Raw genomic sequence first — 27,740 nt, 5'->3', positions numbered from 1 at the left:
TGTGTATTAGAGATGAAAGCGTCTCCAGACAGACCCGTCCTGTGGCTGGATTGTCCCAACAGTCCTCAATCAACATATCAGTTAGATAGGCATTGATGAAGAAGGCCATTGTGTCGCTTTTACTTAAAGTGATTTCTGAAGTACTAGAGCAGTAAAGAGTCCTAATCAAATTTGCTCAGCCCGACACCTTTGCACGCCCCTTCTCTCTGATTAAAGAAAACATTTAACGTGGTTTAATACATTGAGACCGTACTAAAAGACCAAATTCAGTGTAGCTACACCTTAATGATGATGAAATCTATAGGCCAGCAGGTGCTGCGCTTTGTGTTCATATTCTGGGCTCTTCTGCTTTACTGTACATAGTAGACCTATCTCTTATTAAAAAAAATGAATTTGATACTTCTATATTACCATCTTGGTCTATTAAGCCACGTTAAGCATTTTCTAAGTGAGGAGAACGGTTAACACCCAATTGATTCTGGGCTAATCTGCTTGATTGTACATAGTATGCTTTTTTAAAATAATTTGTGTGCTGAATTTGGTCTTTTATAATGTCTTATTACACCCACTTCTGTGTCTGTGTATCAGAAGCATTTCTGTTCATGTGTGCCAAGACAAGTGTTGTGGAAAGTTACTTTGAAAAGTAATGCATTACAATGTTGCCTTAAAGTAACTAATTTTGTCATACTTTTTAAGAAAAGGAATGTTATGTTACTTTTGCCTTACTTTTTCTCACCTGGGCTGGGCTTGTTTGTTTGTTTTTGTTTTATAACAAAAGTTCTATTTTTGGGGGCAAATATAAATGGTCTTTCACACCAAAATGTAAATAATAAGCCTCAGGCTGAAGAAAAATCCAAATTCTTTAACATTTACTTCTAAAGTAATTTCTAAAGTCATCTGAATCATCGAAAGTCAGCAGCAAGAACACTGGTTAATAAAGTGAGATTAAATGCATAAAAATATTTGTTTTATTTAACATATTTAATTATTGGAATTTTGCATTAAAATATCTAATTTAGCATTTCACTGATTTTATTCATTTTGAGGAATACTTAAGTGAGATGAGTAAATACACGCTCACATTTACTCTAGAACTACAATACCCATCATGTTTACACACAACGCCTGTGCACTTACTCATGATTCCTTCAACATGAGGACAGCAGATCTGTCAGTCAATACATGGGGAAACAAAGTAACTTGCGCTACTTATTTGAAAAGTAACTCCGATATTTTGATGCAACTTTAAAAGTAATGTGTTACTTTACTGGTAACTTAAGAAAAGTAATCTGATTATTTTACTCAAGTTGCTTGAAATGCATTAACACAACACTGGCCAAGACATTGTAGAAATCCCGACCGGTCGATGTTTCAGTCATGTGTGGGATAAAGAGTAAGTGTGGTCACCATTTATACACAGAGTTAGGGTGATATTAAATCGTGATATAGGAATTTGACCATATAACCCATCTCTAAGTTATTCATTCCCTGTTTGACTTGTAAAGGCACGTCCGCACAGCTTTTGTGTTTTGTTTGGTCACACCACAAGGTGTCACTGCCACTCTGAAGCTGTTCCCCTGCATGTGAGCTGCATCTGGATACATTTTTTGGTGATATCATAAAGTAATCAAAAGTTACAGCGTTTGGAACCAAGGTAACCTTTTTGTTTAGCCATTGACACCCCCCTAATATATGAAGCATATGGGAAACTATATTCAATTTGAATATGGAAAATGGAAAATGGCAATGCATTTCTATTTTAAATTTACATTTTTCCATACTATATGTGGAATGTTTGGAGCAAAATGATCATTCAAATTCAATAATGTAATTTATATTTGCTATTTCCTACACTAGTTTTTACATATCATTTAAACACATATTTTAACATTTTATAAGTTGCAAAATTAAAATGTAATACAGAAATCATTAGATGTTTTTAACATGTTCAAGCAAAAACTGTCGCAAAATGATCATTTAAATGTTCTTTTTCTTAATTGCATTTACTCTCACAGTTAAGATACATGGTATTTGCATTTTCATTATATGTCCCGCAATGAATGTAGCAAAATACAATGTGGCTTTCTGAGCTAATCAAGGCCCCGCACCGCCCTGCCCCATGTTGGAAACATGGCGGCAGCAGAGCTATTAGAGCAAGGCAATTACTGGCAGATGAAGTGGAGCAAGAACAGAGAAATATCAGTCTTCCTGAAGATTATGTGTGTCCGTCAGTGATAGAACCAGTGCGTTATTTGAAGCATAGCTATTTATGGTTAGAACGTCATGTAGAGAATGCGCCTGATGCTCGTGCATCTTATCATCGCGTGTCTGCTGAAGGGCTGAACAGTGAGCGGTGCTTTACAACAGATTATTTTATTCTCAAATAATCTTAGACAAGCTAACCGAGATTAATGCTTGCTCTATCAGAGTGACAGTTTTTTCTCTTTTTATCACTCAGATTGTTGTTTATGCATCAATTTATAACAATGCAGCAATCTATAACATCTCAGTCTTACCGTCAGAATGTCTAGTTTACACATTGTGCACAACAGCCTAAGTCAATTAGCAGATCTTTAAGATAGTTCTTTTATGTCTTCCCTGAGATAAGTGTTTTTAATGCGCCTCTTTTACATTTATTTTGTTAACCACCATTCATCAACATTAACAGTCCATCAGCTGGCAGTGTTCTTGTTTTGGTCATTATTTATTATAGACTGTAGGGTGAATAGTGTATTTTTGGGACCTGGCAGCTTTTGTGTAGTCTTGCGTATAGAAGGTCTGGACTCTATTGCAGCATTCATTGGCCAAGGACCGACCAAGGGGACGTTTGACTGACATGTAACGCAACCAATCACAGTTTGTTTTTTTCTGCGTCATGTTTAGGGGTGTGAAAATGTCCCTGCAATAACAGACCGGCGTGCATCTATAAATTATTGATTCAAGAACGTTGAGCAAGTTTACTGCATCAATGGAGCCGCCAACTTCACATACTTTTGAAAATCCAGCGTTTAGTTGATCCTGGTAAGCGCTCATTGTCACAGCTGTAAACACGACAGCGTTCTTTGCCATCACTGCATTTGTTTCCAGGCGAACCCTTAAAGAAAGTGACACACACGTCTCCCGGACATCCTGTAGAATGTAACCAATCAGATGACGACTTTGAAACTCCTGAAGTGTTTCCAGCTAAGTGTGCCATATGCATCAGACAGCCAACGTTCCGTGGGCGTGCTGTCTGAGGCCGAGACTAGCTTTTGTGTAGGTGTTTATGGACAATATACTGAAATTGAGACTTGCTTTGTTTATTCATTTAATTTATTGTCCATTTCATATATAGTATTGTTATGCCAATGCAGCTTATAGTTGGCTTTAGGATTAATCACTCTGGAATATACAGTTTAATTGTATTAATAAATGACAATTTTTGGAAGTATTTAATGTGGTAAATCTCATTTATTAAATGGCTTTAGTGGTTTTAAGGAGCAGGAGCTGGTATGTTTAAGAGTAAGCAAGCGGAGAACCTCAACTTTCGGTTCCAAAAACGGAGGTAACTTTCAGGGTATGTTAGTAGCCATAGAAACTCACTCTCTGAATATTTCAAATCACCCTTGTTGCTGAATCAAAGATGTTACATTAATACTGACTACAGTTGCCATATAGGAAAATACATTTCCATTACCTAATGTAAAATTACATAATGTATAACGTTTGTAATAGTATCTATCCAGTGTGATAAAGATATGACATGGCCAGGAGTTTTCGAGTTAGAACAGAGTATGCTGTCAAAACAGTAAATGTTTCCACTGTATCATAATCTATACTGTAGTTGAAGTGTAGGTTAGTAGTCTTTACCTGGGTAAGGTGATTGTATCACATGGTATTCTGTAATGTAAAATGCCTGCAGTCAGCCTACCTGATCTGATCTGGCCCCTCCTTCTGATGAGTCTCTGATTGATCAAATAGTTATTTACATAACTCGCCCAGTGTGGGCTGTCTTATATACGTTGTTACCTCTCACCATGCTGTGTTTCTGTTATGCGAAATAGGAATTAAAGATATGTACTATAGAAGGAGATGCACAATAAGAATTGAAGATTTTGTACCATATAAGGAGGCAAAACCCATCTCTCGTTCTCTAGGCCCCCGAATAGAGGAGCCACTTCAAAAAAAACAGCAGGATGTCTATTGACCTTTTAACACCTACATAATTTCAGTTCATCTTGTCTGACACATGAGCAAGCACACATACACAGTAATTTTCCACTAAGATCAGTTGTCTGTTGTTATGCAAAGAAATACATGATATAAAGTAAATACATTCTGCATAAAGCTAAATTAATTTCCACTACAGGTGGAAAGGCAGCTTTAATGGATATTATTATAGTGTGATTATCTCTTATCAAAATTGTATTTCTCAGTTCATGGCCCCTTTAAAATCTTTTAACCCAACCGACTGAATGTGATGTACACAGTAATCATTTAAAAGAGTCCCTGTAATGCCCTTGATTTTGGGCTCTTCCCAGTCTGTCAGTAATGCTCTGTTTAGTTCCTGTCTCTATGAAGGCCCTGCTTCTGAAAAGCACAATGTGCTCTGATTGGTCGGCTGGAGAAGTGTGTTGTGATTGGTCAAGTGCTTCCAGAGTGTTTGGGAAATGTCCTGCCCCTTACCACATGCGCCAGTTTCTGTTGTATTGTGCTATTAAATTGGGAGTCACTTTTATTATCTTAATCCTGTTTCCCCAGTATTTTCAATTAATCAAATTTTAACTTTTTTTTTCTTTTCTTTTAGACCTGATGAAAGAGGAAAGTGAAGAACTGAGTGAAGAGGAAGAGGAGCATCAGAAATCTGAGAATTCCACAACTGGAAAAAAATCTTTGAAGAATGTGTCACATAAAATAACTAAAAGAACAGGAGCTAAAAAGGCATACACGTGCCTTCAGTGTGGAAAGAGTCTCACAACTAAAGCAAGCCTAAAGGATCACAAAATGATTCACACTGGAGCGACGCCTTTCCCATGCAGTTACTGTGGGAAGGAGTTTAGACACAAAGTATCCCTTAAAGAACACATAAGAATTCACACTGGAGAGAAGCCTTTCACATGCACTCACTGTGGGAAGAGTTTCAGACACAGATCAAGCCTTAAGGAGCACACAAAAACTCACACTGGAGAGAAGCCTTTTACATGCTCGCAGTGTGGGAAAAGTTTTGCCCAGAAACAATACTTTAATATTCACTTAAAATCTCACTCCGGTGAGAAGCCTTTCTTCTGTCCTCAGTGTGGAAAATCTTTTAGGCAGGCGTCACACCTGAAAGTCCATGAGAGCGTTCACAGCGAAGTGAAGCCGTATCACTGCGCTCCATGTGGGAGGAGTTTCACCCAAATGACTACACTTCAGGGACATTTAAAATCATCCATACATAATAAATACAGACCCCTAGAAAAATTCATGCTCCAAGCTGTAGCCTCAGGTCATGGTTTGCCCTCGGGAGCAAATGTGTCCCAAAAGAGCAATATAATGGGGTTATTTACTAAAACGCATTACCTGCAATGAGAAAGGCAGAACAGATGATACAAATTATTTAAACATGCCTGTGAAGGGACGCTTTTCTTTAACAACTGTCCAATATAGTTAGCATTGTTTTAGTTCTTTGAGTGTAGGGTATGTTTACATGTCAACGACATACTAAATACAGATGACAACATTGTCAAAACAATTGCAGTTCACACAAATCTGCGAAAATGACTTAAAAAAACCCTGTATTATGCATTCCATGCCAGTAGTTGGCAATGTCACTTTTGACACTTGGTCAAGAAAGACCCTGCACACACGTAATACGCATACGTAAACATGTATTACCCTTGCGCATGGCATCACTGTTTTCACAGAATCACATTTTTGTTGTTTACATGGAGACGGTAAAGGCATCGTTTTCAAAACCACGTTGTGTAAATGAATGGCGAAAAGTCATCGTGTAAACATACCCTTATGCTGGGTACACACAAAAAGATTTTTAAACTCTTATAAGAGTTTCAAAATGTGAGACACCACAAGCATGACGATAAGATATCATAGATTTAACCGTTTTGTTCCTCTAGTGTATGGAGGGCTGCGATGTGACCAGGAAAGCACACCACACACAAACAGATTCCATTCACACATAACAGAGTCCCGCCTGTGAACACGAGAAAAAGTGAAGGGGAAGGAAAATGTTTAGATCGAGGTGGCTCCGATATTCTTCCGATCAGGTTCAATCACTCTAAACACACACCACAGGAAAATCTGATAAGATAATCTGTAAAACCATCAAGATTATCGGGACTTTAGCTAGAATTGTCGGAAGAGGAGAAATCAGCCCAAAATTGCCACGATTATCTTTATGTGTACACACCTGTTTAGTTTCCATAGTTACTCATTTGTTAATTGATTATCCCCACCTGTTACTTGTTTTATCCTTAATTTAGGCTCCGTCCACATGGAGAAGCGTTTCGCTGTATACGTAAAACATTTTTACCGTATCAGCGTTTCGTCCACACGGATCCGGCGTTTTGGGAGCATGAAACTTTTTTTGTGTGTTTTTAAAAAAAAAAAATTTAAACCGGGTCCCAGAGTGGATAAATCTGAAAACGACACCTTGCGTTTTCATGTGTAAAGCCAATCCGTATATTTTGTGAAACGGTCATGTCATCACACCACGTCCCGCACGGGAAAGACTAGAAAGGAATACAACTACGGGCAATGGGCATGTGCACATCAATATTGCGTCATTTAATTACTGTATTTGCATTATTGTAAGGGTAGGTTTAGAGTCGGGAATTACAGTGCCACATACTGGTCTGGCATGTATACTAAATCGTTTTGAGTCGGTTTCAGTGCTCTCGTGTGTACGCAGATATTTCTTGAAACAAGGAAAAAAAAAGATTGGATGGGGAAAGCTCCGGCTTCGGACTCTGTATTTATTCCCTGTTTGGTTCCATTCTTTGTCTGTTATATATGGTTTAGTTTACTGTGTTCCTGCGGTTTTCTTGTGTCCCTAAGAGTTTTGTTTTCATTTAATAAATGCTGCTTTGGATTTAGATCAGGGCTGGACAACTCTAGCCCTCGAGATCCACTTTCCTGCAAAGCTTAGCTCCAACCCTAATCAAACAAACCCGAACAAGCTAATCCAAGGTCTTCAGGATGACTAGAAAGCTATAGGCATGTGTGTTTAATCCGGGTTGGAGCTAATGGAAAGTTGGTCGTGAGTCCTGGTGTTGATCCTAGTCTCATCTCACATTGACCTCACAAACCAGAGTTAGAGCCTAAAAATTCTGCCACCCCAGCTCCACCTCTGCCCTCTGGGGTGATTTTTTTGGAATGCACAAATCACTGATATCCATTGGAAAGAAGCATGGTTAAATCCATATAAATGTTGTATGCTGAATAAAGTTAAAGAGGTACATTTTAAAATACTTCACAAAATCTACACATGTAAAGCTTAGTTATCAAAATTCATGGACATTGACAACAAATGCTATTTTTGTACTGTACACAAGTAAGACTTGGCTCATTTGTTTTACAATTGTGATTCCTCCTTAAAATTTTGGTCTGAAGTTAGTTATTTTCTTTTTGCCCCAAGAAATGTGAAATGTGTTTTTTTCACACACAGAAGCAAAATGTTTGAATATGTGGTGAACTTCTACATTTTGCATGGTAAATATTACATCCAGAAACAAAAAATTGCAAAATGCATACCTAAATGCAATTTATTCTTAAAAGAGATGGAATCGCTGAAGTCAAAGTTAATTAAAAATAAAAATAATTACATTTTGTTCAACTTTATGGAGGAATTCTTTATATTGTAATGTCCCCACTGTTTACTAAACTCTATGAATCTTGAATGTGTCAATAGGAAAAAGAAATATTTAGCTTGTTTTTTTTTTCATTAATACTATAGCTTTGTTTTTTGTTTTCTTTTCGTTATTGTTGTATATTTTGTTTTTGTTTGACTTGCTAATGTTTGTTTGAGAATGTGATATCTGTCCTGTGAAGCATTCCTGAATTAGTGATTTGAATAATTTGTTTCAAATTTGTTGATAAAAAAAATAAATTTGCTTTGGCATGAGTACAGTGGCGATATAAAGGCCAATTATTCAAGGGCGTATAGTTTTGGTTTGAAGTGTGACTGTCTTAGGGACCGAGATAAAGTTGGTTTGACGGTTGACATTTGTCAGAGATTCAGTTTCGAAACACTTCAAGGCATGAGGATAAACAATTTGTGTTCGAATTGTTTTAAAATGTAGAAGAGATTACACAATGTAGTTTGTGTTTTAATCGGCTTTGTTCTATCGCAACCTATACATTTTCTAATGTGATGAAGAAGAGTCTACAAAGTATAAAATTGAAGAGGATAAACGCTTGATTGTTTATTCATTTGCCTTACTCCTGAAAAAAATTAAATGAAACACACACTCAATTCTCACCTGGTAAAAACAATGTTAATGTTACATATGGGGGGAAATAACAGTAGTGCTAATAATGTTAATAACTTTTACATTTTGAGAACCCATTATAACACTCATTCCCAAATCCAAAATGCGTGTTTAGGTCTATTGTGTCTATTAGGTCCTAAAAGAACTGCTTTCAGTCGGTTTTACTACCCTAAGTGACACAGGAACATGCTATTGCGATTTGAATTTGATTATACACATGTATAATACATAACATTGGTAAAACACATATAGACACATTTTTCAAATCTCAAGGTTGTGTTGTTACTGGTGCCCAGAGCAACATTTTAAGGTTGGTTTTGTTCACAGAACTACCACAAAAGGCATGATATTGATACTAAAAGAAATGCATTAATAATTAACTTCAAATGCTGTTACACTTTAACCCTGTAAGACCCACTGTTCTATTGAATCAAGTTTAGCTCTTCTAAAATAAACCTGCAGATGTTTATTTTCTCTCTAAGACCACATTTACTAGCCTAGAAATCTAGACGCACCCTAGCGGCAGAACATTTATTTTGCCGCAAGTGTATTCTAGCAACTCTCGGTAGACCTGAGAGCTGGAAAAACCAAACTCTGGTCAGGCCAATCACAGTGTGTGTAGAGTCGGTGGGCGGGCTTAACATAATGACGGCACGTCACGGTAGCGGAGGTTCTGCGTGCTACTCGTAAACAAAGCTGACGAACAGCGGTCTTTTGAATCGGCTTTGGCCGCGACTCTGGAAGACTTGGAGTTATGCTTTTCTTTGAGAAAAGAACAAAGAACGGCACTGAAGTCTTTCTTAAGAGTTTTGCCTACCGGATACGGCAAAAGACTGTCAACTAGCGTTAGCTCGGCCCAGAGCTCTGGCTCGGCCTCACCTTCTTCTTCGCTCTGGTTGGTTGTGGTGCTCATGGCGCTATCCAATTGTGTGCAGAGGGAGTTTGAAAGACAACCGTTTATCCCGCCCCTCGGATTGAGCCATGTCAATGGTGAGTTTCTGTCAGGCTACACATTAGGCGCGGATTCAAACAAAACCGGAAGAGAAGACAATGCTTAATAAAGTCTTAGTTTTTGTTATTTTTGGACCAAAATGTATTGTCAACGCTTCAAAAGAGTCTAACTAACCAAATTATGTCACATATGGACTACTTTGATGATGTTTTCATTACCTTTCTGGACGTGGACAGCAAAGTGTGCTTACACTTACATTCAAAGGACTGAAAGCCCTCGGACTAAATCTAAAATATCTTAAACTGTGTTCCGAGGATGAACGGAGGTCTTACAGGTGTGGAACAACATTGGGGTGAGTCATTAATGGAAGAAATTTCATTTTTGGGTGAACTAACCCTTTAATCTTAAATCTAGATTAAATCAAGGTTTATCTAATAATTCTGTTGCACTAAACTTTAAACCTTGTTTAAAAATAAGCAGGTTTACATTTAAACCATCATTTTGATCCTGGATTTAATTTATATTTAAAATAGATTAACTTTAATCCTGTTGCTCCATAACTTTAAACTCAGATTTAAATCTCAATTATGGATTAATTTTAAACTTACATGTGAGGAGGTTTAAATAAAATAAAGTGCACCTACAATTGAACTATGCATATGATTGAACAGAGATAGAAACAGTGGGTGTGTCGTCAGGTCTCAGAGAGGTGTTTATTACTAATAAAAATGAAAAATAAAGCGAATTGAGCCGGAGTGTGAGGGTCGTGGCGATCCCGAGATGAGTGACGGATCCCCATCCCGGACTCGATAGCAGGCGTAAACTCACGGTAGGTGAATTGTAGGTGCACCTGGGTGTCGGACAAACAAAAGAAGAGGAGTATATTTAGAACTGAGGCAGTGGTGAAGTTGAGGTGAGCGCTGGCGATCAAACGGGATGGGCGGCGCTGTCAAGAGCGGAGATAGTCACTTCGTCCAATCATGACAGTTGTTTTGTCATAAATTACGCTGCCACAATATAGCCTACTCCATTATTAATTGATACTATATATATATTTACGCACGCGCTGTTTTCATTGCTTAATCAGTAACGGTCTCTCTACATAGCGCTTTATAAAGACAGCTGACATTTTACAAGTTTATTTCCTTTATTGGCAAGAGCTACTTATGTCAGAGAGAGTTTATGGTGGTCAATAAAGAAGGAAATTTAATATTATTTAAAATAAAGCCTAGATCAACAAATCCTAGATTAGCTCTAAACTGAGTTTAATTTAATCCTTGTTGGTGCAACTCACCCTATGTCTTTTGAATTAAAGTGTGCAGTGAACTCCGTTGCCTTGAAACTCATGCTGGCGCAGGCTGTTCTTGCCTGCCAAAATGGCGTCGTAAACAGAACGGGTCACGTGACCTCTGGAGCTCTATAGCGCGCCAGGTGGATAAGCCCGTCTGTGATTGGTTCCCGCAAATGTGTAACAGAAGCAGTAGAAATGAATGTACAGGTTTCCAGTTGCAGGGCGAAATCAAATCACCGGCAGATCAGGCTGGGTTTACCCAGTCTAACTGACTGACTCTTATTGAAAAGATTATATGAGTAGAGATAACAAATAAATAACTCACAAAACTGGAGAAGCACACGAAAAATTAGAAAAAGCCGTACCGCGATAAACTCAATAAAGATGCCAGGGACCGTTATTTGGAGAAATTGTCATCCATTCAGAACATAGATCCAAATGAGCTGACTGAAGTAAGTTGGAGCGAACATTCATAAACAGAGATATGTTTGCAACGGTGATGTTTTTGTGTTGCACCGCTACAACCCAGGCAGGCACGTGCACAGGTAGGGCTCAACCTGTGCAGAGCACATGCCCTTTTTGCCCTTACACTCCCAAGTGCCCTTTTTTGGTGGTGGTGTTTTTTTTCTTCCCCTTCTTCAATAAATCAATGCTATTGGTCACCCTTTACGTATGTCGTCTGTTTTACAAAAGTTTAGCCAATGAAAGGTTAGGGAAAAAAAAGAGCTTGTTCTAGTTGGATCCTCGAACTGTCAGTAAACCTCATAACTCCCCCCTCCCTATATAATGAACTGAAGATCTGCAGCAGCTGAACAAAATCGTGCAAGGGTAGATAAAGATCTTGTTGTTTGAATAAGTACAGCGTTTTCTTTACGCAAGAAACACTATGTCTATAAAGGCTCATATTTTCTGTATTTGAGTTTCTGAGACATGTGGGACCGGAGAGAGAGGCATTAGCTAATAGCCTACACTTAAATAGCTTGTGCATAGCAACAGTAGCATTTCATCTTTTATAAAAAGAGATTTTGGCCAAATGTATTTTACAACAGGAAAAACTGAGCGTGTTTGTAACGTGTTGATGAAAACTTAATTGTCACAGTGTATAGTGCAGCAGGAAAGAGAAGATATGGAGCTTCCACTCATAGCAACAGGTCCGTAAGCTTAAACCTGCTCGGGAGCAGACTTATTTAATGTAAACAGGATTAGATTGCATCTTGAGGTGATACTTAAAATAAGTCCCAGCCACTGCTACTTTATTACAAGAGTTCATTACTGACTCTAAAGTGTTAAGTTTTCTGTGCATCTACTTTTTCCTTAGGCTCAATGAATGATATTAAGGGCAGGTGGGCCACATTGGGGGAAGAAGAAAAAATTAAATACTTGGTTGGATTTTGTGTCATTTGCAGAACAACAGCATTTACCTTATGCTCTCATTTGATCTCTGGATCATCTTCTTGAATACTAATTTAATTCCTTTGTGGCTGATAGCCCTCTGTACTCTGTACTGTAACTAGGACCTTTAATCCATCGTTTGTTCTGCATAAAGGTCTTTATCTGCATTCCACGTGAAGCATCGTCCACAGGATTCTCCTTTGTGGACACATATCTCCATTGATGAGGTAGTGTCCTGTCTCTTATGTAAGAGACCCTATTTGCCACAAAGGTTTGAAAGCGCTTATTCTCATTTTTGATGTATTTAAGCATAGTCTGACTGTCAGTCCAAAAAATTGACATGTCCAAGTTCCTTTCTCACCATGTTGTCCACTTTTACTGCAAGTACAGCTGCTGCTAGTTCCAGACGAGGAATGGTTATCGGTTTAAGAGGCACCACTCTGGCCTTACTGAGCAAGAATGTCACATGCACTTAATCTTTACAGTTGATCAACTTAAGTTAAGTAACCACACCATATCCCTTTTCGCACGCATCTGAAAAATGATGTAAACAGGCATGCATTATTTGTCCAAAATCTTTAGGTTTTATGCATCGATCCACTTGAAACTCGGTTAACTTATTGTTATGGGAAATTTTTATCATAGCTATACATTAAATATTGCGCATGAAATGTTTAATGATTTGCATATATTCATACAGAACCAGCTTACTAGGTAAAAGGTCATATACAGAATATAGAGAACACGTTCTACACTTACACATGGAAAACATGTTTTGTACAGGAGACATGAGGACTGGGATTTGACACTCAGGGGTCAGGATGGCCTAAACGTAGGGATCAGAGTTAAAATGAACAGCACACTTGGGATTTGAGCAAGTGCTGCTTTTCTTGTCATGTGTGGAAATTTACAGGAGGAGTGACTTTGTTTGGGAAACTGATAAAAGCTGAGTGCTGTTATGTCTAGTTAGTGCACTCTGCAGACATTGAAGATGGCTGTATGACTGTGACTCATTTCTTGCAAGAAATTAAGGGTGCTTTCACACTTGGTTCGATTGCCTGGACCGAACCCGAGTTCGATTGCTCCCCCCTCCCCGTGCCCCCGCTGGACTGTGTTCATATTATATTATTTGGTTCCGAACCGGGGTGCGTTTGCGTCATCAAAGCAGCAGCTGTTTACCCGGTTGCTTAGTAACGACAGCGAGCGTGAAGGCGGCGAAATGCATAGTGTTGCTCACCTCACTTTTATATTTTAGTTTTTTAACTGTTGGTTTTGTTTCTAAAGCTTCAGTACGTAATGGCACTTGCGTCTATATGCCGCAAAAACGCTGAAGACGAGCCGAAATGAGATTTACAGCTCTCTGCTTGCAGTATGTCAGTCATGCTTGTCAGGAAAATGAGTGAAACACACACAAACACACCTCTTTATCAAATCATACGTCATTAATAGCGGTTCACTTCCGCGATTTAGTAGGATTGCGTTCACATCAGCAGCGAACCGTACCGGAGTTCACATGAACTGTACCCCAGACCACCCTTTTTATGCGGACTCTGGTACGGTTCGCGGGTGCGCACCCGAGTTCGGAAGACCGCGTTCACATCATCCAAATGTAGCGAACTCTGACATCAATCGAACCGGGGTGCGCACCAAAACTGCTAGTGTGAAAGCACCCTAAATCTTTATAAAGACAATTGGGCAAGGTTTTGTCTCTTATTCAGTAATGCGGCGATAGTTGAAATTTTGCCACAACACTTATCCACATTGTAAATCCAACTAGCAATTCCATTGTGTTTGAAGTATCGGGGGTATCATCCCAGCTCAGATTTAGTCTACATAACTCTTGTAAAAGTAACGTAGCAGGTAACATAACAGGGGCAAGAAACCCCATTGGATCATACACGGAACAAACTGTAGACAAAATTCCTCTTCTTGTACACTTGTCCAAATTGAAATGGATCAACTTCTGTACACCGTTGAAGACCCAAAGTCCTTTACACAGGTAACTTATCTTGAACTAAATCCGAACACTGAATATCCTTGCTTCCGGATTGTTGATTGCAATACCTTTCGACTGTTACTGCTCCACTTGGTCAAACAAAACCCACCCTTTTGACAAAGAGCAGTATCAGTATCTGTACCATAGCAACAGCTACCTCCTCCTAGGAGACACTCTTTAAACAATCATCTACGTAGAAACTTTTGAAGACTGTCTTAATCACTTATTTTGAAAAGAGTGTTTGATTGTCTGTTGCATTTTGTCTCAATGCATAACATGCACAACTTGGAGAGGATACAGCCCCAAACAGGTGAACTGTCATCCGGTAAGTAGACAGTTGCTGTCCCAAGTCTCCATCAGGCCACCATAGAAATCAGAGAAAATGAACATCCTCTTCTGACACCTTGACCTGGTGAAACATAGCTTGAATATCAGCCATTAAGGCTATAGGTTCATGTCTGAATTATATTAAAACTCCCAGCAGTGAATTTGTAAGGTTAGGACCTTGCAATAGTTGTTTATTGAGTGACGTATCCTTAAATGTTGCCCCACAGTCAAATACAACTCTCAATTATCCTTTTTTTGGATGGAAGACTCCATGATGTGACACATACCACACCTTACCATCATCACAGTCGACCTGGTCTTCGGCCACCCTTTCAGCATACCCTTCATCCAGAACATCAGAAAGGAAACGTGTATATTCCTCATAAAACTGTGTGTTCCTTTCAAGTTTTCATTTCAAGCCATTGCACCGTTGCTTTGCGACACACAAGTTGATGGGCATTAACACATCATCAGTTCGAAAGGGTAACTTGAGACTATAATGTCCATCTTGTACCTTACGGGACTTGTCCATTATTTTTAGAAACCTATGATCCTCTCTGGACATTTCCTTCTCAACAACCTTGTTTTCACTAAAATCATGATTGTACTGATATTGAAGCAATTCCTCAAGCCTTCCAATAGAAATCCTATTGACTGAAACAGAAGGTGTACGAGTATCCTTCTCAAAATCACTGTTCTTTTCTGAAGGTCCATCAACCTCATATGCTTCCTAGAAGAGAAATCTCAATCTTTGATGGTAATCTGCTTCAGAACGTACCATTCATCTGAGCATTTGAGTATTGTGTTGAAGAAAAGACTCGCAATAAAAGAGACTGCTTGTATTTTCTGGAGCAATTCACCATAGGACAACCTAAAGAGCTGGTTCGGAGTTGTCAGCATTGTGATCCAGACGTGAGTTATTCATTAGCCAAGAAGTTCTTGAAAGAGTAATTCGGTAATGAGTTTAAGATTGCTGCTGCGTATATGGAAAAAGCTTTGAGTTGGCCATCATTAAAGAACGAGGACGCCCAAGGTTTACGTGCATATTCATTGTTTTCACGTGCATGCAGTAACATTCATGATGAGAATTCTCGTATGCAAGAGCTTAACATGCCAAACAATATGAGAACTGTGGTAATGAAGTTACCTTTCAAATTGAGAGAATGCTGGAGAGAAATGGCTTGTGAGATTATGGAGCGGAATCAAGGTGGAGCCCAATTCTCACATGTTGTGGAGTTTATTGAACGACAAGCAAAGATGGTATCAGATCCTGTATTTGGATGTATTCAAGACAAACAACCAAGTGCAATGAATGTAAGCAACCCCTTTAAAGGAAATCGTTTTGCTACAAATGTTGTTACTGAAGGTCCAAGGAGATATGTAACATCACAACTGAGGGATCATTCAGTGTATAAACCAAAGGACAAAAGATCTCACTTGTTCTGGTCTGGCAATCATGTGTTGGAAAGGTGTGATGCTTTTGAAAGAAGGTTACAACGAGAAAAGCTTAACTTTTTAAGAACAAAAGGGGTTTGTTTCCGCTGTTTGGAGACTGGACATGTAAGCATGGAATGTGACAACTGCCTTGTGTGTAAAGTTTGCAATCAGACACGTCCTTCAGTGTTGCACATACATCGCAAACCAGCTGAGGGGGACAAAGGAGAAGTTTAATTTCTGCACAAACTTGTGGACATACAGGGGCCGGTAATGAGATGTACTTGCTTTCAATTATTCCAGTGCAAGTAAAATCAGCCAATGGAGACAAACTGATTCAAACATATGCTTTTCTGGATCCTGGGAGTACAGCTACTTTTTGCTCGGAACAGTTGATGAATGAGCTGAACATTAGAGGTAAAGGGGTCAACATTTGTCTGCGTACCATGGGACAAGAGCAGGCTGTATCTTGTAATGTTGTTACTGGATTAAAGGTTGGTGGACTTAACAGCGATAGTTTCTTTTCCCTTCCGAAGTGTACACACAAAATAAAATGCCTGTCAATTCAGACAACATCATAACACAGGAGGAAATATCCAAATGGCTATATCTGGACAGAGTAAAGATCCCACACATTGAGGCTAATGTTGATTTGCTTATTGGAGCTAATGCATCCAAGGTGATGGAGCCATGGGAGGTAATAGTTATGGTAATGGACCATATGCCATTAGAACCCTATTGGGGTGAGTTATTAAATGTTGATTGTGTTATGCCAGTACAAGAAGCACCAACTGACTGTAATGGAACACTGCTGATGACTCCAGCTGTAGTTGTGATCCCTGTTGACATTTGACTCGTTGGCACGTATTCCGTAGCTTGTGGATTCAACACCTTTGGTCTTGTAGAATCAATAACTTCCTTTCTTGTCACATCCCTTGAAGTCTGAGTCTGAGTGCAGCCCTCTCTGCCTCGGCCTGTATACGTGCCGAAACAGTGGATGAATAAATGCTGCCTAAACTACGCTTACTTAACCCAGAAACTCCCTTGGATACATTTGAAACACTGTCCTCTGGAATATCATCATCATTAACGTTTACATCAACCCTTTCAGATGTTACAGGTTTAGACAGCCATACATTTACATGTTCTCATTAAAAACTCATTAATTGTAACCATCTTTGCCTTGAACCATATATCATGTTTCTCAATTTCATTGTCAGGTAACACAGTCAACAATGATTCATGTGCATTCTTAGCCTCCAAACACAACTCATTGAAGTTATCATACAAATTTCGTACTTCAGATTTATATTCTTTATCTGGCATCAACCTTTTAATAGTCTCAGTCATCTTGTGCGTTTTATTCAGTTTTGCTTTTCTAAGCCTTTGTAGTGAATACATTTTTTCCACCAAAGCCTTTACTGAGGGTTTAATTGTCCTCCTTTGCCTTTAAGGCTAATTTTCATCACAACGCTCTTGTTTTGCCACAGCGGATTTCTCTGCGGCCAAACACTGTTCATCCATTTTACACGCATTTACACCAAGCAGGAGAAAGAAATGTTTTTAACCTGTTTGCCACCAATGCATTGGATTTACGCGAGCTTTGTGTGCACACAGAGTTAATGGCCATTAAACGTTTTTGCTGTAACAGTACCTTTAATCCAGTGCCGATGCAATGTCCCAACAGCAACTGTTCATCCAGGGACAGTGAAGTAAATCCAGCACGAATCCAACAGGAACAACAGATAATCCACAGTTCGTCCTCGGGTTTCCACAACGAAATCCAATGTCCACGAAGCAGGTACACATTGCGTTGAAATCAACGAAGCCTTCGTATTCAAAGTGTCGTTCGCATCCAGCTCTCAGTTCATTTTGGAGCGAATTTGCCGATCCTAGTAGCAGATCTTTTACTACAATGCTCACTTGTGAAGCTAAGTTTTTCACTAATATTACGCCTTCCATTAAGCCGCTGGTGTCAGTGACAGAAGTAAGCAAGTAAAGTACGCGTGCAAATGAAGTCCATACACACCGATGTTAAATGCAGACTCTCTAAAAAAGTGTCTCTTTATTTTATTCCAATCAATAATCAATTCCAGTTAACTTCAACCGTGAGCTCTCGTTCTTTATTATTCATGATACACGAGCAAAGTTTGTGAAGTTCATACCTTGCAGCCAGAACAAACACTTGTCCATAATCCATTGACACGGTCAGTAAGCACCAGTGTTGGGCACGTTACTTTAAAAAAGTAATTAGTTATAGCTACTTCTTACAAATAGTAACTGAGTTAGTAACTGAGTTGCATCATTATAAAAGTAACTAATTACCAGTGAAAGTAACTACTGAGTTACTTTTTTTTTTTTCAAAACTTGGATGCCCCTAATATTAAATATGTTAAATTAATGAATTGGACACTAAATAGAATACATTATTATTATAAAACATTGTACATTAATGTACACTATTGTAATGTTGCTGTGGGACAATGTGAGAGACACCTATCAAATTCAATACATTATTGAAAATAATATTCCCAGTAGACCTACTATAGTGTAAATATTATCAGTAGACCTACTATAGTGTAAATATTGTGTAAATATTATCAGTACTATACTATTCCTTTGGTAGTGGAGCTCACGTTATCACCTGGGTTTTTAGCCACTAATTCTGTGACGGCATGTGATGATGTGAGGCTTCATTAGATTGGAATTACTTGCCACCGACGTGGAGAGACTCTTTCTTCCTGGGCATAAGTTGCAAGTTACATAAAACTTCTTACCTTTCTCCTCAACGAGGGAAAAGTAGCGCTTATACTTCCAGTTAGCGAAAGCTACCTTTTAAGTCGTTGGACTTGGTGTCAGAGTGCTGCACGGGTGCGGGTACCCGCGGGTACCCGACGGGTGACCCGCGAATATTGCTGAAACGGGTGAAAAACATCCTACTGTGTCGGATGCGGGTGCGGGTCGGGTCGGACAAGGGAGAAGCACGGGTCTAAACACGGTTTTTAAACAGTCACGTGCAAACGAATATAGGCCTATATATAAACAATATATGCATGTATATTGTAGATGTGTTCCTAAAAAAAATATGCCTTGCCTGTATTCCAAGTTGATAAAATAATTTCAAATCCACATCAGTTCATCTGTGGCCGCACGGCGCGCGCGTGCCCTCACAGAAGAATCACAACCGCGCGCGCGCGCGCTCTGCCTGCACTGCAGCCGTCAAGATGGATCATGAGGAGTTGAAGAAAAGATAGCCGCAAATGTGGAACTTCATCGCTGAGGAAGCACGCAGATAACTGTGGTAACAAACCAAGCACAAGCAGTTCTATCGAACAGTATTTGTGTTATATTTCCTGAGTTTGGTCTCTTAATAACACTGTCTTAGTAGGCCTACATATAAGCCACGTTAAGTGTTTTTTATAATGGTTTTCTATGGTAGGAAAACGTTTAACGTGTAATTATACGCGTTGCATTCATATTCTGGGCTCATCTGATTTTTTGTACATAGTATACGTTATTAGTATTATGTTTACTGAGTTTGGTCTCTTAATAACAGTACATTAAGCCATGTTAAGCTCCCGGCAGAAGTTGTCCTTGTGTTAATGGTCGTGTAATAACTTCTGTATGCTGGCAATAAACATTTTTGTAAGTGTGTCCATAATGTGATATGCTAAACTGATTTTATTGCGGGTGCAGGTCGGGTGTCGGTTCTATTTTAAGCGGGTCGGGTGCGGATTTTAATTAGTGCTGTTGTCGGAAAACGGGTCGGATGCGGGTTTAAGCACTGCGGGTACGGGCGGGTGCGGGTTTTCAAAATCGGACCCGTGCAGGACTCTGCTTGGTGTGTGTGACTGTGCATATGCGTGCGTGTGAACTCAACCTATCAACCTCAACTTTGTCTCCCACCCACCAATCATCATCAGTTATGTGTACCACCCCACCCACTCCCCAACATGCATGGCATGCACGCCCGCACACACACACACACCAACCAGAGAAAAAAAAACGTTGCAGGTCCGACTGACAGAGAGCCTGTTCGGATGAAAACCGCTTCAGTGAGCTCAATTATAGTAACGCTGCATTTTTTTTTCTCAGTAACGCTAACGGCGTTGTAACGGGAGAAACAGTAATTGGTTTGATTACTCGTTACTGAAAAAAATAATTCCGTTAGTAACGCCGTTTATCTATAACGCCGTTATTCCCATCACTGGTAAGCACCCATCTGTGCGTTAAAGCACGGTCAAAAACTGTTTACCTTCCTGCCACCAAACACACCTGTCGTCTCATTAACCCAGTGCTTTACATATACAGCATTACTAGAGCGACACCCCATGGACAAAACATGCATTGCTTTAAAATGGCTCCTACACAATCGTTTGCTTAAGAAACTGGTGAAAGGAAAGACCCTCAGTCAGTGATGCAGTTATTTTTCACAGAAAAGAAAATTTGAGGATGTACTTTGGTCATGTGAAATGCCTGATTCATTGATGGCAATGAGTCATGGATATTGCAAGCTTAGTCACCAAATGCAGAAAGGAGGAAAGGGTGTGAGCAGCAGCACTTGCAGATTGCCATATTTCAGATAAGAATGAATTGGATTCTGTATCTTTGTATCAGTAAACTTCACAAACATCCTTATGCTTTTGTTTTCACATTTTTGTAGGTCTAAACAATATACCTTGATTGTCTTTCCAGGTCCAGATAAATATGCACCATATATCACAGCACCTCAACACTGTTGGAATGAATTGTACATTTCTAAACTGCACCACAAAGCATTGCAGATAACTGGCTTTAAAGGGAGAGTTCACAGAATGTAAGTATCACAGAATGATCATGTATATGTTTCAAGTGTTTTGGGGGTTCACGGTTAGCCTGGTCTGACCAGACTCTCATAAATTTCATTTGTACAGAGACTCTGGCCACTCTCCATTGACACGAGTTAACTTCCTTAAAGGCGGGTACTCTGTTGAAGTTTAAAACTATTGGATCTGCCAAGAGCCACTTACGATCTGCCATAACCAATCGCTAACGTTTGGTCGTGACGTCTTTCATGTACCATTTGCCTCTGTTTCTCACATGGCAATCCGTAAAAATAACTGTTCAGATTGTGCACGCCACCTCAGTGATAAAACCTAAAACTTTGCATTCGGATTGTGATTTATTCACAGTGGAGGGGAGAGTTTTGTGATCGGGAACACACTGCTCATGTGGTCCGTAACATGATTGTATGCTGTAAATAAAATGTCATATGCTTGGTATGATAAGAATAAAGGCTGCTGAAAAATAACGGCCCAATTCAAATGTTTACGTGCTTTTCTTCTTTTTATTTTTTGGGCGGTGATGAAATATATTGGTCTTGTAAATACTTGCCAGCATTTAAAGAAATACAAGTCTAGAAATGCATCCAAATTACAGAGCAACTGCACGGTGGTCTGCAGTGGTCAAAAAGGATATAAACAGTGCATTTTGAAGTGATATATTCTTGAAAACTCAGAGATGTGGATTTGGACAGCAATTAAATTACCACACGACCTTGGTGTTTGTCTAAAACAGTAGGAAATTCGGCCTGGGATTTTTACGCGGGGTGGTGGGAGACGCAGGGCCGGCTCTAGCTCTTTGGTTGCCCTAGGCGAGATTGAGTTTTGCGCTGTTGATTTCTGTTGAAAGCAGTTATTTTGAGTTAGATGCTAAATGTTCTCCTCTTATTCATATTTGACATTGAAGGGGTGCATACAACATATTTGCCCACCGGCAACTATAGTTGCCACAGATTCAAATACGATTTTCAAGAAAAAATACAAAAACCTGGGGAAAATAAATGCAGAACATGCCATTCAGAAAAAATTGGGCACAAATGGGTTAAGTATTTATAAAAACTATACAAACAAAAATGCTCCTATAGTTACTCCAAGACTTAAAAAGCTAATTATGACTTAAATGATACCCTCTAATAAATTGCACATACAAAAATGCTACAAAGAACGTTGGAGGATATTTAACAAATTATGACTCAAACTATGGATGAACAAACAAAAATGCTTTTATAGTCACTCCAACACTTAATCAAGAAAATTAAGACTTGAAGGATCAACTGCAATAAATTGGTCATACACAAATGCTAGAAAGAATGTTCAAGGATATTTACCAAATATTAACTCCATAAACTGTGCAAAAACTCTCTCATGGTGCGTTCACACCGGACGCGAATTGAGCGTCAGGCGCGAGTGATTTCAATGTTAAGTCAATGGAAAGGCGCGTTGACGCGCGTCTGGAGGTCCCGCGGCGCGGAAGGCGCGTTACGCGCGGCGCGAAGGACGCGAATCCGCCTCATTCGCGCGTCCAGTTCGCGCGAATGACGCGAATTGCTCGCGAATTGAGCGTCTTGGGCGTTACGCGCGTTACGCGCGAGTGGTGCTTTTTGTGCATTTTGTTGATTCACGCGTTTGAAGCGAATTCGCGTCTGACGCCCGAGTTGAAAAATCTGAACTTTGGCGTCAAATTCGCGCCGCGTTAACCAATCAGGAGCCTGCTCGTGATTCACGGGGGCAGGGCCGCCTGGACTCATTCATTAATTAATTCGTCATTCATTGAAGGAATCATGGAGGAGCGTTTGATTTTGGCGGTGACCAGTCACACTGAGCTTTATGATAGCACTTCATATTTCTACAGAGACAGGAATAAAAAGGACCTCGCTTGGAAGACTGTCAGTGAGGAGATTGGGCAACCTGGTAAGTTAATTACACATTAAACTTTTGTTATAGACCCTGCTTAACCAGCAAGCTGGCTTGACGCTATTTTACAACTAATTTCCCAGTAATATACAGCTATTTTTCGCTAACCACATAATGTGTTTATTCAGAGGACTATTGCAGGAAAAAGTGGAAAAGCCTCAGGGACACGTACCTGAAGGAGAAGAGGAAGGACATGGAGAAGAGGAGTGGGTCAGCAGCAGGGTCGGGGAAGAGGTGGAAATACTCCACGATCCTGGGATTCCTTGACCCCTTCGTCACCCCACGTGAGACCACCAGTAACATGGGGGGGGTCGAGGCCCAGATCAGAGAGGACAGCCACCCCGAGGACCAGGGAGAGTCTGAACCAATAACAGGGGAGACGGAGGCAGGTGTGTTCCCAGTGAAGGCACATTACAAGGCATATATGCTGTCATTGTTTACAGATCAACAGTATAATGTACTCTGTGTATGACTATTGTTACCAGTGTGTTGTTTTAACATTCCATAATGTCTTGCCAGAGGCAAATGATGATGAACAACCTGATCCAACATCCCCTGCCTCTTCTCCTGTCTCCCCACTCCCTGGTCCCTCTGCCCCTGCTGCTGAACCCAGAGGTGTGTGAAGGAAATAGTACAAGCAATATTTCAACATTAGTACAGTATCCACTCATCATTCACACAAAGTCACAGAAGCTGGTGAATGAGTCCCCTCATTGTTTTTGTAAATAGCAATACAATTCCATTGCAGTGTATGCCACCAATCATCTGCATACTGTTTAGCTAGTTCATTTAAATGCTTATATGTATGTGTGAAGTATAACTGTAATTAGTTAATGTATGTTAATGCAAGTTGAAACCAATTCACACTTGGATGTAAGCACGTCACTCACGCAGGCAGACATATTATTCGGGCAATATGTAGATAAATGTGATGTTTCAATTGAAATTTTGAGCCGTCACTGTGACCATGACAAGCACGTATCTTTGTTCTGCCTTCTCAATGCACTGTGTTGTGTTTGTTTATTTTACAGGGCAACAGAGGAGGAGAGCACCCCGGCGGACTCGTGTGCGGCCCCAGGATGCTCCATCGGAGGTGGAGCAGACCCTGATGGAGCTCCTGAGGCGACCTCCACCCCCACCACACCCACCACAGTCCGCTGATGAGCACTTCCTCCTCAGCCTTCTGCCTTTTCTGCAGAGCATGCCGCCTCAGAGAAAGGAAATAATAAAATTTCAAATGTACAAATTGGCTATGGAAAACAGCACCATTGTGCTAAATTTGGATCAATTGGACCCCCCCCCACAGTAACCTTTAAAAAAATGAGGCAGCAGGCTCTGCAGGAAACTCAGAATGCCCTCCTTCCTTGCGGCTGTTCCACCTTCCAAGCGAGGTCCTTTTCATTCCTGTGTCTGTATGCACAGTTTAGTTTGTACACATTTGTAACTTAATATGATTTTATTATTGAAATATACTTTGTGCACATGTATGTCACTACATTTCATTTTATATGTAAATAGTTTGTACATATTGTACATTTTATATTGTATTTTGTGTGTTGCCTCAATAAATTGTGTTAATCAGTAAAAATGCCTGGTGTGGTGGTAATGCACAACAAAGCACATTTTTTGAATATTTCTTTGAATGTATGACAGATGAAATTTGTATTGAATGCTATTTATTCCATATCTACAGATAGATTATACGACACATTAGTAAAATCTAAAAAAAAAAACATACTTTGGTGTAGGTGAACATACTTTGTGTGTGTACAGTGTTGTGTGCGAAGAAACAAAGAGAAAAAAAAACAGTACCAGGTAATAACTTTTCAAAGCTGCCTCCATTTATCATCAAAACCAAAATAAATGACAGAATATTTTACAGTAATAACCGGACCCCAGACATGGCACAGACCTATACAATTAATCAGTACATCAAAGGAGGAATGACATTGTTCAGCTATGTGAACTATGAATGTGACGCTAAGCACTTGCAGTCATCGATTTCTGAATGAGATGAAGAAAGTCCACCTATGTGATTCTTTAGCATGTTATATTAACAATAGGAGTGCAGCAGCAGGCAGCATCAAGGCATCAGCAGTGCAGGTGCAGATAGACCAGCCATGACCTGCAAACAGAGGCAGAAGCAAACAACATACAAACCAATAGTTGTACATAATTATGACACATACCATGTAATTTAAAGAAATAATAGTATTCATGATAATAATAGCAAAAATACTAATAATAATATTAATAAAGGAGAACTATTTTTTGGTAGTCATGCTCTTTATAGGTTTGTGGGTGGCTCTTAAAAGAGCCGTTGTGGGGAAGTCATGAGAAGGACTTCAAATGTTACTATTGTGGCTGCCATGGAACTGCTCCCTCCGCCGAGAAGTGTGCCATGAACACATCCCTCACCCGGAGTGCCTCTCTGGAGGAGTTGTTTGCTGCAAGCCGACCCAGACCTGGCAGTGGCTCCTCTCCAGCATGTCCCGCGCCCCTCACAGCAGGTGCCTCTCTCCCCTCTGAAGACCTCATAAAATTGTGGAGAACACACGTCGCCTTCACACATTTCTCCGCAACTTCAGGGTGGACCTCGATGAGGCGGCGGTACATCCTCCACTGTGAGCAGAGGATGCCAAAGGCGTTCTCCACCACCAGCCGGGCTCTGGACAGCCGGTAATTGAACACACGCCTCTCTGGAGGAAGGGTGCGTCCAGGGAAGGGCCGCATGAGGTTCCTCCGCAGCGGGAACGCCTCATCAGCCACGAAGACATGGGGCTGGGGTCCTCTTTCTTCAGCACCGGGTAGAGGCTGGTCAGGAGGCAGATGAAGTGTGCCAGCCCGGAGAGCCTGTCCAAAGGTGGAGTGGGCCAGAATCCCACCGTCGCTGGTCCTGCCGTACCCCCCAACATCGATCACCCGGAAGCGATACTTTGCATCCACAACTGCAAGAAGAACGATGGAGAAGGTTCCCTTGTAATTGTGGAACTGGGATCCGGAGTTGGGGGGTGCCTTGATCACGACATGCTTCCCGTCCAGCGCCCCACAGCACAGAGGGAAGTTCCACCGCTCCTGGAATCCCTCTGCGATGGACCTCCAGTCATCGGTGTTGGGCACAGCCATGTAGTCCTCCACAAGGCAGTCCCAGATGGCAGTCACAACCTGGGGGACGATCTGGCACACCGTTGACACTCCAACCCTATAGCTGGACGCTATGGTCCTGAATGAGTCCCCAGTGGCAAGAAACCTAAAACATTATTATAAATATTATTAGAAGTACACTTGTAGTTACATATTCAATTACATAAAATAAGCAGTCTGTTTCACTGAAATGCACCATATGTGTTGGTTTGCTTGTCGTCTGACAGTTTTGAATCTGTTTATTAAAATCACTACTGAGCCAATAGCCAATAAGCAACCAATCCATATTGCTTACAGACAGACACATGACAGTCTCACGACTGCCAAGAGAATATTGTATTTTTTAGCTTACCCGTTAACTGCAATAGTACAACTTATTTATATTTTAGGAAGCCTACATGAAAAGTTGACATGGATTAAACTGTGACTGATCAGGGTGTAAACCAGAAATCAGGGTTAAACCACGATTAAACACCAGAACAAAATGAGGTGCAAATGAGGACTTAATACAAACACCTCCTGAGTCACCAACAGTGTCATCCGTAGCACAGTTTGAGAAACATTAATAGCATATATTCCCACATGTAAAAGTAATGTAGTATATCACAGTACATTTATAGTAATACTATGGTGTTTTTGAGCCATACTTTAGTAACTGTACCACAGTAAAGTAACAAATTGTAGCAAATACGAAAATGTACTGTAGTATGTTTAAAAAACATTAGTATTTATAAAATACATTTTACTACAATATACTACACTCTTTTTTCATGTGGGATAGCATATATTTCATATACTGTATTTAAAATGTCATATACATTTACTAACCGAAGACAGATGGACAGGCGCTCCGCTGCTGGGATAGAGCGCCTGTAGTTGGTGTCCTGGAGGGTGATCCTCGCTCCGATGCGGATCAACAGGTCATCAAACTGACCGCGGGACAGGCGGAAGTACCGCTGAAAGCGGCCGTCATCCAGACGCAGCTCCTGGAGCAAATGGTGAAACTCGCCAAACTGGGTACGCCTCCGGAGGGTCTGGTGGACCCAAGTACGGCGACGCTGACCCCTACGCCGCTGTTCTACTCTCCAGAGCAAATACAGAGCGGTCACTCTCTCGACGAAAGCGCGATCGACATCCGCCATCTTGCAAACAGACAAGCACCTAGCACTTGCCCCTCCTACAAGAAGCGAATTCCGCCTCGAACGCGCGTCAATTTCGGTTCCAGCGCTCGATTTCTACGCGCGTCCAATTCTCGGCTGACGCGCGAATGCATTCAAAATGTTCGCGCGTGAAACTAGACGCGGTACGCGCGATTTTGACGCTCAATTCGCGTTTGGTGTGAACGCAGCATCAAGCACCTGTAAAGACACTTAAGCAAATTATGACCCATAAACTGGATTAACTATACCCTCTACAAACAAAAGTGCTATTATGGATACACTGTACTTACCACTACAAAATTAAAATATACAAGTTCTTGTAGCTCTATCCCTATCTTAAATAATAAAAGATGAACAGTTGTTTCTGGCATTTCTATTCACCTTCAAAATTGACGCAGCATTAAAATTTGGCTCGTCTGGATTTCCTTATTGTCAGTGAAATGGGTAGTAATATGTAGATAACCAGCTAGCTAGTGATACCTTAGTGACAGCAATGAAACGTCCAATGCTGTCCAATATTAGTTGATAATATCGATAATACGAAGTAAATTTATTTAGTTTGACACCTTTATGACTGAGATGAGAAGACTTACCTCTATACTGGGCTTTCTTTTGATCGTCTGCCTTTCTCTTTTTCCGTCCCTGTGCACTCGAGGGTTTTGACCGCTTCTTTTTTGAAGAACGCGCCAGTGATGAACACTTGCCTGAACGCCTGATCAATTCAATCTAATAATCAGGTTAAGTAATTAAACGTGTGGCTGAGGGGGCGCCCAAGGATGATCATGTTTAATAAACAGTATGTTTTATTTCGCTTGTTTTAATTCTATGCTTAATGGGAAGTA

The 27,740-nt window shown here is 40.3% G+C and overlaps 1 protein-coding gene across 1 annotated transcript; it reads right to left on the bottom strand.

Moving 5' to 3' along the window:
* Positions 1 to 24,413: 24,413 nt before the first annotated feature.
* LOC307127748 (uncharacterized protein) lies at positions 24,414 to 27,046 on the bottom strand. The gene is made up of 2 exons (XM_079819169.1): positions 26,567 to 27,046; positions 24,414 to 25,844 (listed from the first exon to the last, which is right to left on the bottom strand). The coding sequence occupies exons 1-2, from the start codon at positions 26,878 to 26,880 to the stop codon at positions 24,950 to 24,952; spliced, it is 1,209 nt and encodes a 402-aa protein (XP_079675295.1). The 5' UTR covers positions 26,881 to 27,046; the 3' UTR covers positions 24,414 to 24,949.
* Between the last annotated feature and the right edge of the window lie 694 nt (positions 27,047 to 27,740).

This window comes from Gobio gobio (genome assembly GCF_949357685.1).
Source record: "Gobio gobio genome assembly, chromosome: 6".
Classification (NCBI taxonomy): domain Eukaryota; kingdom Metazoa; phylum Chordata; class Actinopteri; order Cypriniformes; family Gobionidae; genus Gobio; species Gobio gobio.
This window is presented reverse-complemented; position numbering and strand designations above follow the sequence as displayed.

Excerpts from the sequence above, each read along its gene's own strand:
- LOC307127748 (XM_079819169.1), bottom strand. The coding sequence starts at position 26,880 with ATGGCGGATGTCGATCGCGCTTTCGTCGAGAGAGTGACCGCTCTGTAT. Across the intron at positions 25,845-26,566 it reads CGCCTGTCCATCTGTCTTCG|GTTTCTTGCCACTGGGGACT; the intron begins GTTAGTAAATGT and ends ATAATGTTTTAG.